This window comes from Rhopilema esculentum, chromosome 21 (assembly GCF_057945365.1).
Source record: "Rhopilema esculentum isolate cy_ngs chromosome 21, ASM5794536v1, whole genome shotgun sequence".
NCBI lineage: Eukaryota > Metazoa > Cnidaria > Scyphozoa > Rhizostomeae > Rhizostomatidae > Rhopilema > Rhopilema esculentum.
The window spans coordinates 770405-783719 of NC_142835.1; the positions used below are offsets into that span (position 1 = coordinate 770405).

Sequence of the window (13315 nt, forward strand, 5' to 3'; positions counted from 1 at the left end):
AGGAATGGTGCGAGTAGAGGGGGGAAAGGAAAAAAACAAACGAAACGCAAACAACTTTAAGCAATTGCATGCGGAGCTCAACTGATACAAAAAGTTTGATAAACAGTTGCTATCTCACTAGGAAATATTTTGTAAACATTTCAATACGATAGACAATAGCGGCTTACCACTATTCATACATTCACAAAAGTACACTGATATTTTTAAGGTTGTGGTAGTACTTCATAAGTTGCGCATCTAGATCTTGTGGAAAGATAACTTGCAAATTGATTTTAATTGAAAAAAGGATTATTATTTCATGTTTGAGTATTAGTTTAACCACCCTTTGACTAAACCAATTTTCAAATCGAAGTCAAAGGAACATTCTTTGGATTCTCATTATTCCAGGATTAACTATATAGGATGTCTCATCGCTTGGAATGTAAATACTGCAATACAGTTTGAAAATATTGACCTTTATTTCTAAGTCATTTATTTTGATTGAAATTTGTAATAGATTTTCACAGGTCTGTGCATAATTACTTAACTAACGTTTTCGCATTTTTTATCATAGCTTAGCAAGGAGTGGAAGAGTCATCCCTACCACATCCTTATGCCTCTTTTCAGTGTTTTTTATACCAGGTGTACAGGGGTTGAGCCTTTGTATATGGACTATGTTTTGAACAAATCGGATGGGGGTAATTGCCACAAACTATAGTTCTATTATTAAAGGAAAAAATTCGGAAATTGTTTTTTCTTTGTCAGGTAGGAGCGATAAATGTTAATTTTACATTAATTTCCGCTGACTTTGCTGCGAGTAGCGGTTCTAAGGAGTAGAACGCTCATTTTTTTTATAAGAAACTGGCTACAAGAAACGAGCACTGGACAATCAGAATAAAATTAAGCAACTTGAATACTCGAAGGAAAAAAATTAAGAAACTATTAAATCGCAATAAAACTGAGGACAACGAAATTTTGTAAAATCCAAGAACACGATTGCCCTGTTGGCCTAGAACTAAAGACACACGGGATAAAAATATACCTCCCACATCATAATACAGCATCAGAACGGAAGCGAATCTCTTGACGTGATTAAAAGAAGTCACGAATATTTCATAACATAGCATAATTTCATAACAGAAGAAACATCGACAAGTCCAAATTGTTGTGGAAACCCCTCAACAACAAAAAAGTTTTTGTTGGAAATGTTAACTCTCCTACGTCTCCAGGGGCGTAACTTGGCCAATAGTTTTGGGGGGGTGAAAAGGGTTTCTGCCCTGCAAAACTGAGTGGTGCCCTGCCGACCTCGTAGCAACGGTTTGTCTATAGGTTACTAGTGAAAACTTTACCAGTGTACACTGGTCTTTACCAAGGACAAACTTCTAAGCAAAAAAAACAAACTTGAAACTTCATTGTCTATGAAATTTCTATTTCTCTACGCGAGCGTAAATTGTTTTTTTATATTCACTTCATTTAATGTTGGTTTGCAAAATTAAGCTAATAAACAGCTAATTGGGTGGTGGGGGGAAGTGGGTACATGATGTAGACAGCGCAACGAAATTTAACCCAGTGGGGCTAAGAGTCGATTTTAGTGAGGTAGGAGGACCCACCATGGTTGGGTCCGACGTGAAGAAATTTTTTGAAATTATACCTTGTAAAAAGGGCTAAAAAGCATCTTTCAGACAAAAATTTAGCAAAATACTATTGTGCTAAAAGAATTGATTGTTTATTGAAAATATTATTGTTAATTGGGAAAAAACGGGAGGGGGATGTCATGCTAAAACTCTAGTGTTAGACGTTGGGGAAGGAAAGAAACGGCAACCGTTCGTTTCAGATTGCACGTAGTTGTGAATGACAGAGGAAGATGTTGTTTTGATTGGGAGAATTTTTTTTCCTGAACAGAAATGTGCAGTTTCTTGTATCAAGAAGGCCATCCAAAATTAAAACATTGCAATGATACAGAAAATGATTTACTGAATTAATGCAAATAAAAGAAAAATAATAAAAATATACGTGAAAAAGTTAGCAATTAGATGAAACAAAATCGGTATTTTAACGATTTATTATGTTTTTAAGTTCATGCACTGTTAAAAGATAATAGAAAAAATGATAAAAAATTCCTATCTTGACCAAAGAGAGAAGCTCTCACTCTCATAATTTTTTAATTTTAATTTTTGCGGCTCTGGTACCCAGGGTACCATTGGCTATGACTTTCGGTAAGAAATGCTTTCGCTTTGCAAATAACGGAGCTTTTCCTTACATACCTGTTCCGTTCTCTAAAATGCAATGTCAGGAAGGGAGGTTCATAACAAATACGATATTTCCATTTCAAAATTCCTAAACGGCTCTTTACGAACTTCAGAGGTGGCATTTCTGCGTGGCAATAAAGCTTTTCTTGGCGCCCTGCGAAATCTTCGATTGCCCTGCGAAATCGACTATTTTTTGGATTGGGGGGGTGTCACACCCCCCACACCCCCCCCGGTAGTTTCGCCCCTGTACGTCTCTTAGTGTGCTTCCATAAAGTGAAAGTATGACAGAAAAGAAACAAAAAACGCTAATTTCGCTTGGTTTCTCAAAACACGTTCTTCACCGAGGGCAATGGCTACCAGTGTCGTCGAGTAAAACAGAAGAAGAGAAAAACTTTAAAATCAAATGTAACTTTTGCGAAAAAGGCTTCCTAGCATGAACAATTAATAAGGAACCCCAAATATTAAATTCATGACATCATAATTAAGAAACTCTTAAGAAACAATGAGTATTGAAATTTCCAGAACATTAAGAAACTGGAGTACTCAACATCGACCTTTGTTTCTTGAGGTAATTTGTGGATCACCTGTTTTAAGATTATTAAAACTACACTAAAGAGCATAGAATTAGAATCCTGTGTAATATAATGGCAAGCAGTAACATAATTCTAGGAGTTGTTTTTTGCTTTCCTCAACTACACTTTTTCTATTATCCTAAAAAGTTACTAGGCAGTGGTGCCGCGTAGGGGTCTCAGCTCCCTTGTTAAAATTCTGAGAAATTTCGGGGGGGGGGGGGGGGGGGGGGGACTCAGCCCCCATTAACAAGTGAGTTCATATTTGGTTGGACGAATTCTATTGGCAACCCTTAATTATACTATAGAATCCTCATAAATGAGTAATTTCTTCTTATCAGTTTGTTTGTACCATCGAATAGTTTGAATGACCTCTACACACATCGGAGATTCTTTAACACAAATGCAACCATATTGGGTGTGGTAAGGCTGTGGTCATGGGAGTAGCCTTTTGGATTGGCTACAGCACACCCCCTCTTCCTAACTTTTTAGAACGGCACCCCTGCTACTAGGCTTTATTATGGGTTCTTACTACACGAAAAAGAATTTGTGGGTACTTCAATTTACCTTATCAATTAGACATTATTCAGTTCCTTTATGACTCTTATAAAAATTCTTCTACGTCATGATTTATTAATGTAATTTAGCCAAGTAAATTAACTTGAAAAATGATGATATATTGGATACCTCAGTGCAGAAGACGTAAGAATATTTGCCTACAGCAAGCGACTAAACAAATCATTACTAGATAATGCCTCCCAGTCTCATGCTAGGATTGCTTCTCGCTGAAGGAATAGAAGGGGCAGAAAGAAACGGCTGTGCTATATCTCTTGTGTGCATTAGGACAAGAGAGGATGATAATGACTTCTTGGAAGCACCATTTAGTTCTTTAGCAGAAAGCAAATTATCTCGTGCGTTTTTAGGCTGAGCAGTGAAGGGTCCTGATGATTTGCCAAGCATAACCCTGCTCCCTATTGGATGGCCTAAATGGAATGACTTTCTTTCGTTCATCTCAAGTTTTTCTACAAGAAACAAATGCAAATACATCAGAAGCCACAGTGTAAATTGTACTGTCTTTTCCACACAACAGATCCCCTCAAGGCTATTACTTCAAATGTTCGCCATGAAAAAGAAAAATCTAATATAATGATATTTCCAACTACGAATTTTAGTCAAACATTTTCAATCATTTTTGAAGTTAAAAAACCTTCCGACTGCTAACGCACAATGGATCCTAATCAAAAGGAAACGTGATTAAAGGACAGAGTTTAACAATTTCTACATACCTTTGAAAATGTCACTTGCTGATCTTGCATATATCTTCGGTACTTTAACAGTTCTTTTTATCTCATCATCATTTTTCGTTGCTTTTAAAGAAAGAATGATGATATGAAAAGATGATAATACAAAGGACAGTATAATAAACTACTACTGTTTTTATAAGGCCGGAACTGGCTTTATCTGAATGATGTGGGGCATTTCCACAACCTTATATGGGGTTCCCTAATATCTAACTAACTAACCAATATCTGTAAAGTTAAATCTGGTAACGTCTAATTAATAAAAAGTGGGTTTTAAAAACATTTTTGAAGCGAAAGAATATCGAAATTGGAGTCGAACGTTTTCATTGATTGAACAGAGGGTTGAAATAATGGATGAGGTTGGACCTCAGAATGGCCAATTTTATCCAGAGTTTGCCAGAGGAGTCTTACTTTTTCATTGTATTTGCGTTTTTCACAAGCAAAAAGAGACGAATAAGCAGCTTCATAGGATGTAAATAATAGGAAAATGAGCTGATCTTTTGAAATGGGACAGGAAGGGTTACTAAAAACACTGAGACATAAGAAAGGGCTTTTAGAGGCGCTATTGGGGAGTTTAAAGCTACAATCCTTGCCAAAATTGCTGGAACACTTACGCAAAGCTGAAGCTTCTTTTGAAAAATCCCCCCACCCCCCATTACAATGTTGTTCAATTGGGCTGTTTTGATCCTGAAGGTAAAAAATTCTTCACTGAAAGCTGTATGAAAGTATTAAGAAAATAAATCAACATTGTACGGGGGTAGGGGGTCGAAATTTTTGAAGCGGCAATGATATTTTGGTAAGGTAGTTCTAGACTTGTTTTGTTTATTTGCATGCTGCAATGGGAAGGCGTTCCAGTTATTTTTGGCAAGGATTGTAGAAGAGAAAGCCTTGCTGCGGGCGTTTCTAGTTGCCACCCACTTGGCAAAGACCGACAAAATTGAAATTTATTTGTTTTTTAGAAAACAGAAAGAAGATAGAAACTCTATTATACTGCATGATGTAGTCTACATCTCTCCAACTACAGTTTTTGATTTATTGTGATAACCTGAAGCGCTCAATTTCAGTTAGCAGCATCGATTTAAAATAAATTTGAGATCTTTCAACAGTTCTAAACGTGTAGAGAAGTGATACGATGGAAATGATATGATGGAGCCAATTTGTTCTTATAGAAAACTTGAAATGATTTTGACTTGTGCGCAGCTGATTTGAAAAAATCGAAAACATAAGAAATAGTGCTGGCTACCGTCTTATTGCTGTTTTAGTCAAATCTATATAAAACAGACAAACCACCACCATCATCACTCTCGCACTCGCCATCTTTCCCTCTTCCACATCTATCACCTATTCCTATCCGCTGAGCTGCATTCACACTATTCCACATCAACCAATCCGACACCACTACCTCTTTGAAATTTGTACATTTTTAGTTCGTTTACTTTTGCCCTAATGAAGCCCCGCATGCCGTGGCGAAATTTTAGCCATCACTGATTTGTGTGTTTGTTGTTGTTTATTCTCGTCGCGTTGAGGTGTTACTTATTTACTACTCTTTTGGTTAGTTTGCCTTGTTTTTAGTGAACTCCCATTAAATGGTCAATCTTACAGTTGAGCAAAGTACATTACTTTATTAACTTATCTTCTTGTTTTATTTTCCTTTTGATATTGGTGTTGCAGTAAACTAGTTGCAGAATTGTACTTAGGATTGACTGAAAATGAAAATCATACGAAAAAAATTTAAAAATGTGGCAATGTCCCTTCCATCTTTGTGTCAATTTGCCTTCAAAATCAGGATGTCTCACTGCAAATGCAAATAGCAAAATGTCAGATTGTACCTGTTTTGGTTCCAAAAAGTGTATCATCAACATAAGATTCTTTTGAAACTGTACGATATGCACTTGAAGACCTAAAAAATATAATATGATGATGTGATAATGTGGACATTATCTAGGTCTGTGAGTTTTTCTTGTTATGACGAGGAATCTTGTGATATTTCACAGTCTTTAACATACAGTTTTGCAAATTATTAGAGGGTTATAATGTAAATTACTCAAGTACCACACAGTATTATATACTTATACACCCAATTCTATGGTGTTATCATAGTTTGACAAGCCACATTTTTATGTTATTTCTGCAATACATATTCTGATTCAGGGGCATTGCAACTGGGGGGTGGGGGGTGTCACACCCCCCCCTAATAGTATACAAATAGGAAACTTCAGGTAAAATCCGCTTGGTGGAAGAAATGCTTTAAGTATTTTCAGATACCTTCATGTCATTAAGTCAAAAAAGGATCAAGCAAAGGTAGTTGCTCCATTGGTTAAAAATGTTATTCTTTGACATGAATGAAGGTAAACTAATGATTTGAAGATTTGTTGTTGGCTTGGCAATGAATCTAAAAATCCAGGCCCTCTTTAGGTTAAATTGTGTCTTGTGTCCATCTCCCCTAAAGTTTCTTTGGTAGAATCATCACTTGCAATTCACTATGAGCCCCAGATTTATTTTAGCATTCAAAAGGCATACTAAGATGGAAAGAGGAATCTAAATTGACAACCAGTGCTGCTTGTTACCTAGCTTTAGAAGTAATTGACCACATATGGTATGTTTCAAGACCATGGCAAAATTGTACCAGTTATTTTTATCTGCTGTTCCATTTGTTTGCAAAAAATTAATTTTAAATAGGATTAAGAGGATTGTTTTAGTATGATGTGCTTGAAAGAGTGTATTTTCCAGGGAACTAGAAGCATCAAAATTCAAAAATGTCCTCCTCCCTCGGCGGCAACCATGATGCCACCTCAGGTAGTAGCTATATCCTTTACCTGTTCCAATACAGAGATTTGACAAAACTATTAGGAAAGTCAGCTATTAACACATAAAAATGAATAGTTGCTAATTATATACAGAGTTAGATTGACAAAATGTATTTCAGAGGTTTGTGACAGTAAATAAAGAACTTCAGGCATAATCTAATTGGTGCAAACCTTCCTCTAGTTGGTGGAAATCTAAGTTCTGATGCCTTCACAAACACACCATAGCCATGTGGACATTTGAAGCATTGTTTTCCATTAAAACTTCCATTACTGTTCCCAACTACAAGATCAAATATTCACTGGATTAACCATAGTTGATAAAAATCTTTAAAAAAGTTAATATCTTTCTGCAAAAAGGTAATAATTTTTTATTAAAACTATTTATTGCTGCCTGTCTTCCAAAGAAAGCTCTTAACAAGTGTTAAGAAGCTGAGCTTATCAAGCAGTGCCCTTGTCTTTACCTCAAATATCCAAAACTATTCAATTTAGCTCTGCATGAAGTTAAACGCTGTTTTCCAGGCAAACTTTTCAAGCAACAGTTGGTGTGACTTTAAGAGGAGTAGATTATACTAAAGTTTATAAAAAGTTAGAATATTCAGATAAATTATTTCTGTAAAGAAATTGCTACATATGTCACAAATTTAGATAAAAAAGGATTTTATTTCATTTTCCAAATTTCTAAAAAAAATTAACAGCTGCTGAAACATAAATTACTATTAATATGCTTATAAAATTTTATTAATTTTCAATTGTGACTGCCAAGGTGGAAAGTAAATAATGTATGTACAACTCTTGTTAAATTGAAGCTTATGTGCAATTCTTTCAGCCGAGAAACCATGTGATATTTGGGAACCCAGAATCCTGGAGCAGACTAATGGCTTGCCTTGGCCCGGGTTCCAATCACTCAGTTTATAATTGTCCCTCTTTTGAGAAAACATATTGATGATCTTCCACTCTGGCCTGTCACCCTGTAAGAACCTTTTTTATAGAAGGCAGACAGTAATTGGTATATGTAGATGTAAAGTTTCGGGCTGGCTATTGTTCATTATTCATTATGGACATTTGAGCAGTTCAGAGAATAGATATGATTTATACTATACTCTCATGAAAGAAAAAGTGTGTCTTGGAGCAGGATACAGTATAAAGAGCACCAACTTACAAACGAAAAGGTGACATAAGAAGGGAGCATAGAGAAACCATAGAGTCTATCGATATTTGTTTGGGAAAGTTATTTCACAATATTAGAAAAGTGTTTCTCAAAACATCAGGATGTAGGGTGGTTTTCCACATAAACCAAAAGTTACCAGCAAAAATAACCTAGGAAACTTTACCTCCAACTTTTTATTTTCAATACTAACAAAACCACCAGTTTAATGTAAATGTAAACCATCAGTGAAACTAGTTAGGCCATCAGAAACTTTTTGCCTATTTGCTGATTAATCACATAGAATAAATTTAAGCACTGTTTTATATACCGATAGGCTGCCGGTTTACAAAATGAAAAGAACAAAGAAAGTACTAAAACATAATGTTTTTAATTAGCGATGCTAGACAAACTGTTTCTAGTGTCAAGGTCACCCATTTCACCAATAGGCCATCAGAAACTTGTATTTTTCTGGTAGGCCTACCGAACAAAAACATTATCTACCTTTTTCTTTGAGACGAACACCGACCCAATTTCCTTTTCTGCCGAGCAAATCTCCTTTCCATGCTACCTTACCGCTCCATATGAATTGTTTTTGCTGAATTTGAACATCAGCATGAACACGTATGTCTTCGAAATTCACCATTATTTCAAAAGCTCAGAGCTCTCTCTGTGCTTGGCTGACAGCCATTATGATCCCGTTACCATGACAAAGCGTAATGGTTGCTGAATCACGTGCACCCACAAGAGGAAGCTGCACGCCAAGGGCGCCAGAGCCACGGGGGCAGCGGGAGTCAGGGCCGCACTAACCACCGGGCCCAGGGGCCCACAACCAGTTGGGGGCCCCAAATTTTCTGAGGGATTCTTAAAATAGTTGTGGAAATGGAGTTTAAGAAAACAAACCTTTGTGTTGGAGAAACTAAGCAAACATCATGCGGTCCATAACGAGTATCACAGCCGACGTGTTGGCATATGAGGGTGGCAAGCCTGACTAATTAAACATATTCTTTGCGTAGTATCACTTCATCTCGTGAACAATACTTCTCAAAATCTGATATTAGAATATGTGTCAATACTCTATGCTTTATTCAGCCTTTGAGAAAGATATTTCCTGTTTATTGTTCAAACACAAAGCCGAGCAAAACTTGCCACTGACTCTTCCTTTTTGAGAAAACTAATTTTTGGCTTGTCTGCATGCACACTTTACGTTTTCAATATGAGTGAAAGATATCCGAGTGGAGCAAAAAAGAGGAAATTGAAAAAAGATCGTGAAGCATCGAATGAAAAGGTTTTGAAGTCAATCCCACAGCTATCAACCTTTGGGTTTAAACCTGAAGCAAGAGATGCCCAAAGAGAATCGAGTTCCAATCAATCTAGTGAGAAATTAGACAAAGACGATACTAGCCTAGGTTTTGACAATGATACGACGGATAATTCGCCGTTTAATGAGGTTAATGAGGCCGTAGTTGATCCAGATGAAACGCATGGTGGAAATGGAAATGCCGATTCCAGAGAAGGCACTAGTGTAAATGAAAATGAAGTCGACAACGAGCAAGGCTTGCAATCAGTATCAGAATTCGAAACCGATCTATCTTGCTGGACTTTCATTTCCTTGGAAATGAAACGTTACTGGGCAGTACATGGACCAAAACAATGCCAAAACAGAGATGTATCATTTTTCAAGTCAAGTCGACAATACAAAGTGAATGATAACAAAATGAAAACAAGGTGCTTCAGTGCTTCTTTGCTGAAGAGAAAGTTATCAAATGCTGAAGAGATTGACCGAGATTGGCTTTTGTATTCCCCAAGTTCGGGCAAAGTGTTCTGCTTTTATTGTAAACTGTTTGGAGGGTCTAACACAACAGCTTTAGCAAGCTCTGGATTTGATGATTGGAAGCATCCTGAATCAATTTCCCAACACGAGAGGTCAGATGCGCATTTCGAAAACGTGAAGTTATGTACAGCATTTGCAAATGGGGAAGGGTGGTTAATTGAATCACAACATATCAAACTTCTTCATCAAGAAGAAGAACGTTGGAAAGGTGTTATTATTAGAGTCATTGAGGCTGTTAGATTTCTAGCTGAACGAGGATTAGCATTTCGTGGAGATTCGCATGTTATTGGACATCCAAAAAACGGAAACTTTCTTGGTATTATTGAATTACTGTCCAAATTTGACCCATTTTTAGCCGACCATCTTGCTCGCTATGGTAACAAAGGAACTGGAAAACCCTCATATTTGTCACAAAGAATCATGGAAGAAGTAATTTTGATGCTATCATCTGAAGTAACAAAATTAATTCTGATATCAATTTCTAACGCAAAATACTTTTCGATAATTGTGGACTCCACTCCGGACGTATCTCACATTGATCAACTAACATTTGTACTAAGATATATCGAAGATGGAGAGCCGGTGGAAAGATTTATCACTTTTACACCAATAAAGTCTCATAAAAGCGAATCTTTGACAACTGCTATCATTGAAACATTGAACTCGTTAAATCTGGATATTAAATATTGTTGCGGTCAATCTTATGACAATGCGTCAAACATGTCTGGAAAATATTCTGGAGTTCAGGCAAGAATAAAAGAAATTAACAAATGTGCCCTTTATGTTCCCTGCACAAGCCATTCCTTAAATTTAGTGGGAAATGCTGCAGCCCAATGCTGCTTACAAGCAGTATCCTTTTTCTAAATTTTACAAGAGGTGTATACATTTTTAGAAGCCTCCACGCATCGCTGGAACACTATGCAATCAAAGCTCTCCAAAAGTGAATTGGTTGTTAAAAAGATATGTGATACTCGCTGGTCTGCAAGACATGATGCTATAAGAGCATTAGTTCTGGCACCACGTTCTATAAAAGAAACTCTGGATGAAATTGCACTTGATGATGATCAAACATTGTCCACTAGAAATGACGCAACATCCTTATCAGAAAAACTCGAATCTTTGGAATTTGCGTTGATGGCTGTGTTTTGGAATGATCTTCTAAAGCGAATACACATAAGTAACTTGTCACTTCAAACAGTGAGCCTGACGATGCCTTCTGCAATCGATCTATTGAACAGTCTTGAGCTATTCTTTTCGGGGATGCGAAATAGAGAAGAATACCAACGGTATCTTGATAAGGCCAAAACGTTTCTAGACAGCACCGAACAGCAATTCAAAGATGAAATGAAAAGAAAAAAGAAAAGACCGAGACTGGCAGACGAAAGTGCAACAAAAGAAGTGGAGTTAGTTGGTGGAGAGAAATTTTACATTGGCACGTATTTGCCCATCATCGACAGCTTACAAACAGAACTTTCCATGCGAAAAGCTAGCTATGATGTTATTGAACAGAGATTTGGGTTTATCTGTGCATTACGAACAGAAGAAATTTCAGAAGGGTGCAAGGCCTTAACACATGCATATCCAGGGCACTTTGATGATGATTTGGAGCAAGAAATGATGCAATTTTTCAATTATGCTAAGGAACCGCTTCAGAAATACATAACCAAAGTGAGAGAATGTAAAAAACAAACGCAAGGGAAAGAAAGAGTCAGCAGAGGGAAAGGAATGAAAGAGCAAGAGCTTAAGGAAATATCAACTGGGCAGTTTTTACTTAACCTTGTCAGGAATAACAATACCCAAGCCACATTTCCCAATGTTATGATCGCTTTGAGGCTATTGTTAACATTGCCTTGCAGTGTTGCCTCTGGAGAAAGAAGCTTCTCCATTTTGAAAAGAGTTAAGAACCAGTTTCGTTCAACAATGTCACAAGAAAGAAACGTGTCACTGTGTTTGATGGCATCCAATACGGATATTTTAAGAAAATTAGATGTTCAAAAACTTAGTAGAAAATTTGCACTTACTAAGGCAAGAAAACACAAATTTTAGAACCTATTTACTTGTTTTACAACTCGTTAAATCAATTTTCTGTTTGCCTTTTTCGAGATTTGCTGTAGTTCTGTTTTGTTTGTTTTTAGTTATATAATAACCTAATCCATTGATCATATGCCTCTTTAATTCTGTCTGCAAGTATCTTCTCTCAGCACCTTTGCATACTTAGGAGGGGCCCATAACACCAGTGAGCCCAGGGCCCCCAAAGTCCTTAGTGCGGCCCTGGCGGGAGCCCTAGTGGTGCGGGGGCAGCACAGGGGCAGCAAAATGCCCTTTTTCATGAAATTGATTTCCAAGCTATATCAATTTATATCAATATTTTGAATGCTAATGGAATCTAGGTTTAAAGTATCTCTTGATACCTACATGCAAGAGAAAAGTCAATATGTTCCGTTTTGATGAGAACTGAAAATCGATTTGCCAAGCAATTTGACCAAAAGAAACTCTTCGTCGATGAATTTTCTGTAACTTTTATGATCAAGATATTTAAGATTGCTAAAAATGTTGATTCGCAAATGTTCGATATATCAGGCAAGGCATTAATGATGTCTTAAATTCAAGAGTAGAGGTGGTTCTGGGGGCCCATCTCTACTATTAGCCCCTTAGTTTTATCTATGACCATGACAACAAACCAAAACTCAGATTTTTGGATAGTTGGAGGGTCATGGTAGAAGATGGTACCTGATGATGATGAATTCAAGCAAAGGCGTAGAAACCGGGGGCACAGTAAGTACCTGCCCCCTTTTTTCAAAAATTTAGGTTACCTGCCCCTTTGCAGCTTACCGAGTTGCTGTTTTTCCAACTGCATAATCAAAAAGTGCCCTTGCATTGCTTAGGTGCAATGCGAAATGAGCAAAGGGGTGACCTTTTAGAGCCAAGATCTAAAATGTTTCTATTCGATCTGCTTCTAGAAACACACACAAAACAAGATCACAGCTAGGGTTATCGAAAGGTGATGGCGATGGGAAGTTGGCCTTGGGCATTAGGGGATTATTTTGGGGGCCCTCGAGGTTTCCAGCATGTGAAAGCAATTAGTAAGACATAACAAATTGTACAGTTTTTTAAACCATTGCAAAAAAATGACTACAAAAAATATTCTGAAATTGATTTTTAGCTAATCTAAAGGGCATGGTCGCCAAAATTTTCTGCTCGCTTGGCTGGGAAAGGGCTTCCTCTATCGGTTGTACCACGAGGCCTCAGAAAACCTCTCGTTGGCACTGCTCACAACTAAGTCAGAAAATGATATCATTGTAGTCAGGCTTTATGTAACAGCCTTTTTGACCTTTCTGGAATCTTTATTAAGGTGTCTCTTAAACAAGCTTTTAAACCTTATAGAATGTTTGTTAGAGCATCCCTTTAAGCAGGTGTCGTGTTCCCAACTTT

At 37.0% G+C, this 13315-nt stretch overlaps 3 protein-coding genes across 3 annotated transcripts; 2 read left to right on the plus strand and 1 right to left on the minus strand.

The window, feature by feature from the left end:
- Positions 1–845: 845 nt before the first annotated feature.
- On the minus strand, positions 846–8764 carry LOC135684398 (uncharacterized). The gene is made up of 5 exons (XM_065199944.2): positions 8554–8764; positions 7077–7185; positions 5928–5998; positions 4084–4164; positions 846–3819 (listed from the first exon to the last, which is right to left on the minus strand). The coding sequence occupies exons 1-5, from the start codon at positions 8693–8695 to the stop codon at positions 3542–3544; spliced, it is 681 nt and encodes a 226-aa protein (XP_065056016.2). The 5' UTR covers positions 8696–8764; the 3' UTR covers positions 846–3541.
- Positions 8765–9011: 247 nt separating this feature from the next.
- Positions 9012–10857, plus strand: LOC135681628 (zinc finger MYM-type protein 1). Its single transcript, XM_065196200.2, has one exon. The coding sequence runs from the start codon at positions 9266–9268 to the stop codon at positions 10745–10747; it is 1482 nt and encodes a 493-aa protein (XP_065052272.2). The 5' UTR covers positions 9012–9265; the 3' UTR covers positions 10748–10857.
- LOC148957551 (uncharacterized) lies at positions 10740–11929 on the plus strand. Its single transcript, XM_089115029.1, has one exon. The coding sequence runs from the start codon at positions 10802–10804 to the stop codon at positions 11927–11929; it is 1128 nt and encodes a 375-aa protein (XP_088971155.1). The 5' UTR covers positions 10740–10801.
- The last annotated feature ends 1386 nt before the right edge of the window (positions 11930–13315 follow it).

Coding starts and splice junctions, on each gene's coding strand:
- LOC148957551 (XM_089115029.1), top strand. CDS start 10,802: ATGCAATCAAAGCTCTCCAAAAGTGAATTGGTTGTTAAAAAGATATGT.
- LOC135684398 (XM_065199944.2), bottom strand. CDS start 8,695: ATGGTGAATTTCGAAGACATACGTGTTCATGCTGATGTTCAAATTCAG. Junction 4,165..5,927: donor ACTTTTTGGAACCAAAACAG/GTACAATCTGAC, acceptor TTTCTTTAAAAG/CAACGAAAAATGATGATGAG. Junction 3,820..4,083: donor AGCAAGTGACATTTTCAAAG/GTATGTAGAAAT, acceptor TGTTTCTTGTAG/AAAAACTTGAGATGAACGAA.
- LOC135681628 (XM_065196200.2), top strand. CDS start 9,266: ATGAGTGAAAGATATCCGAGTGGAGCAAAAAAGAGGAAATTGAAAAAA.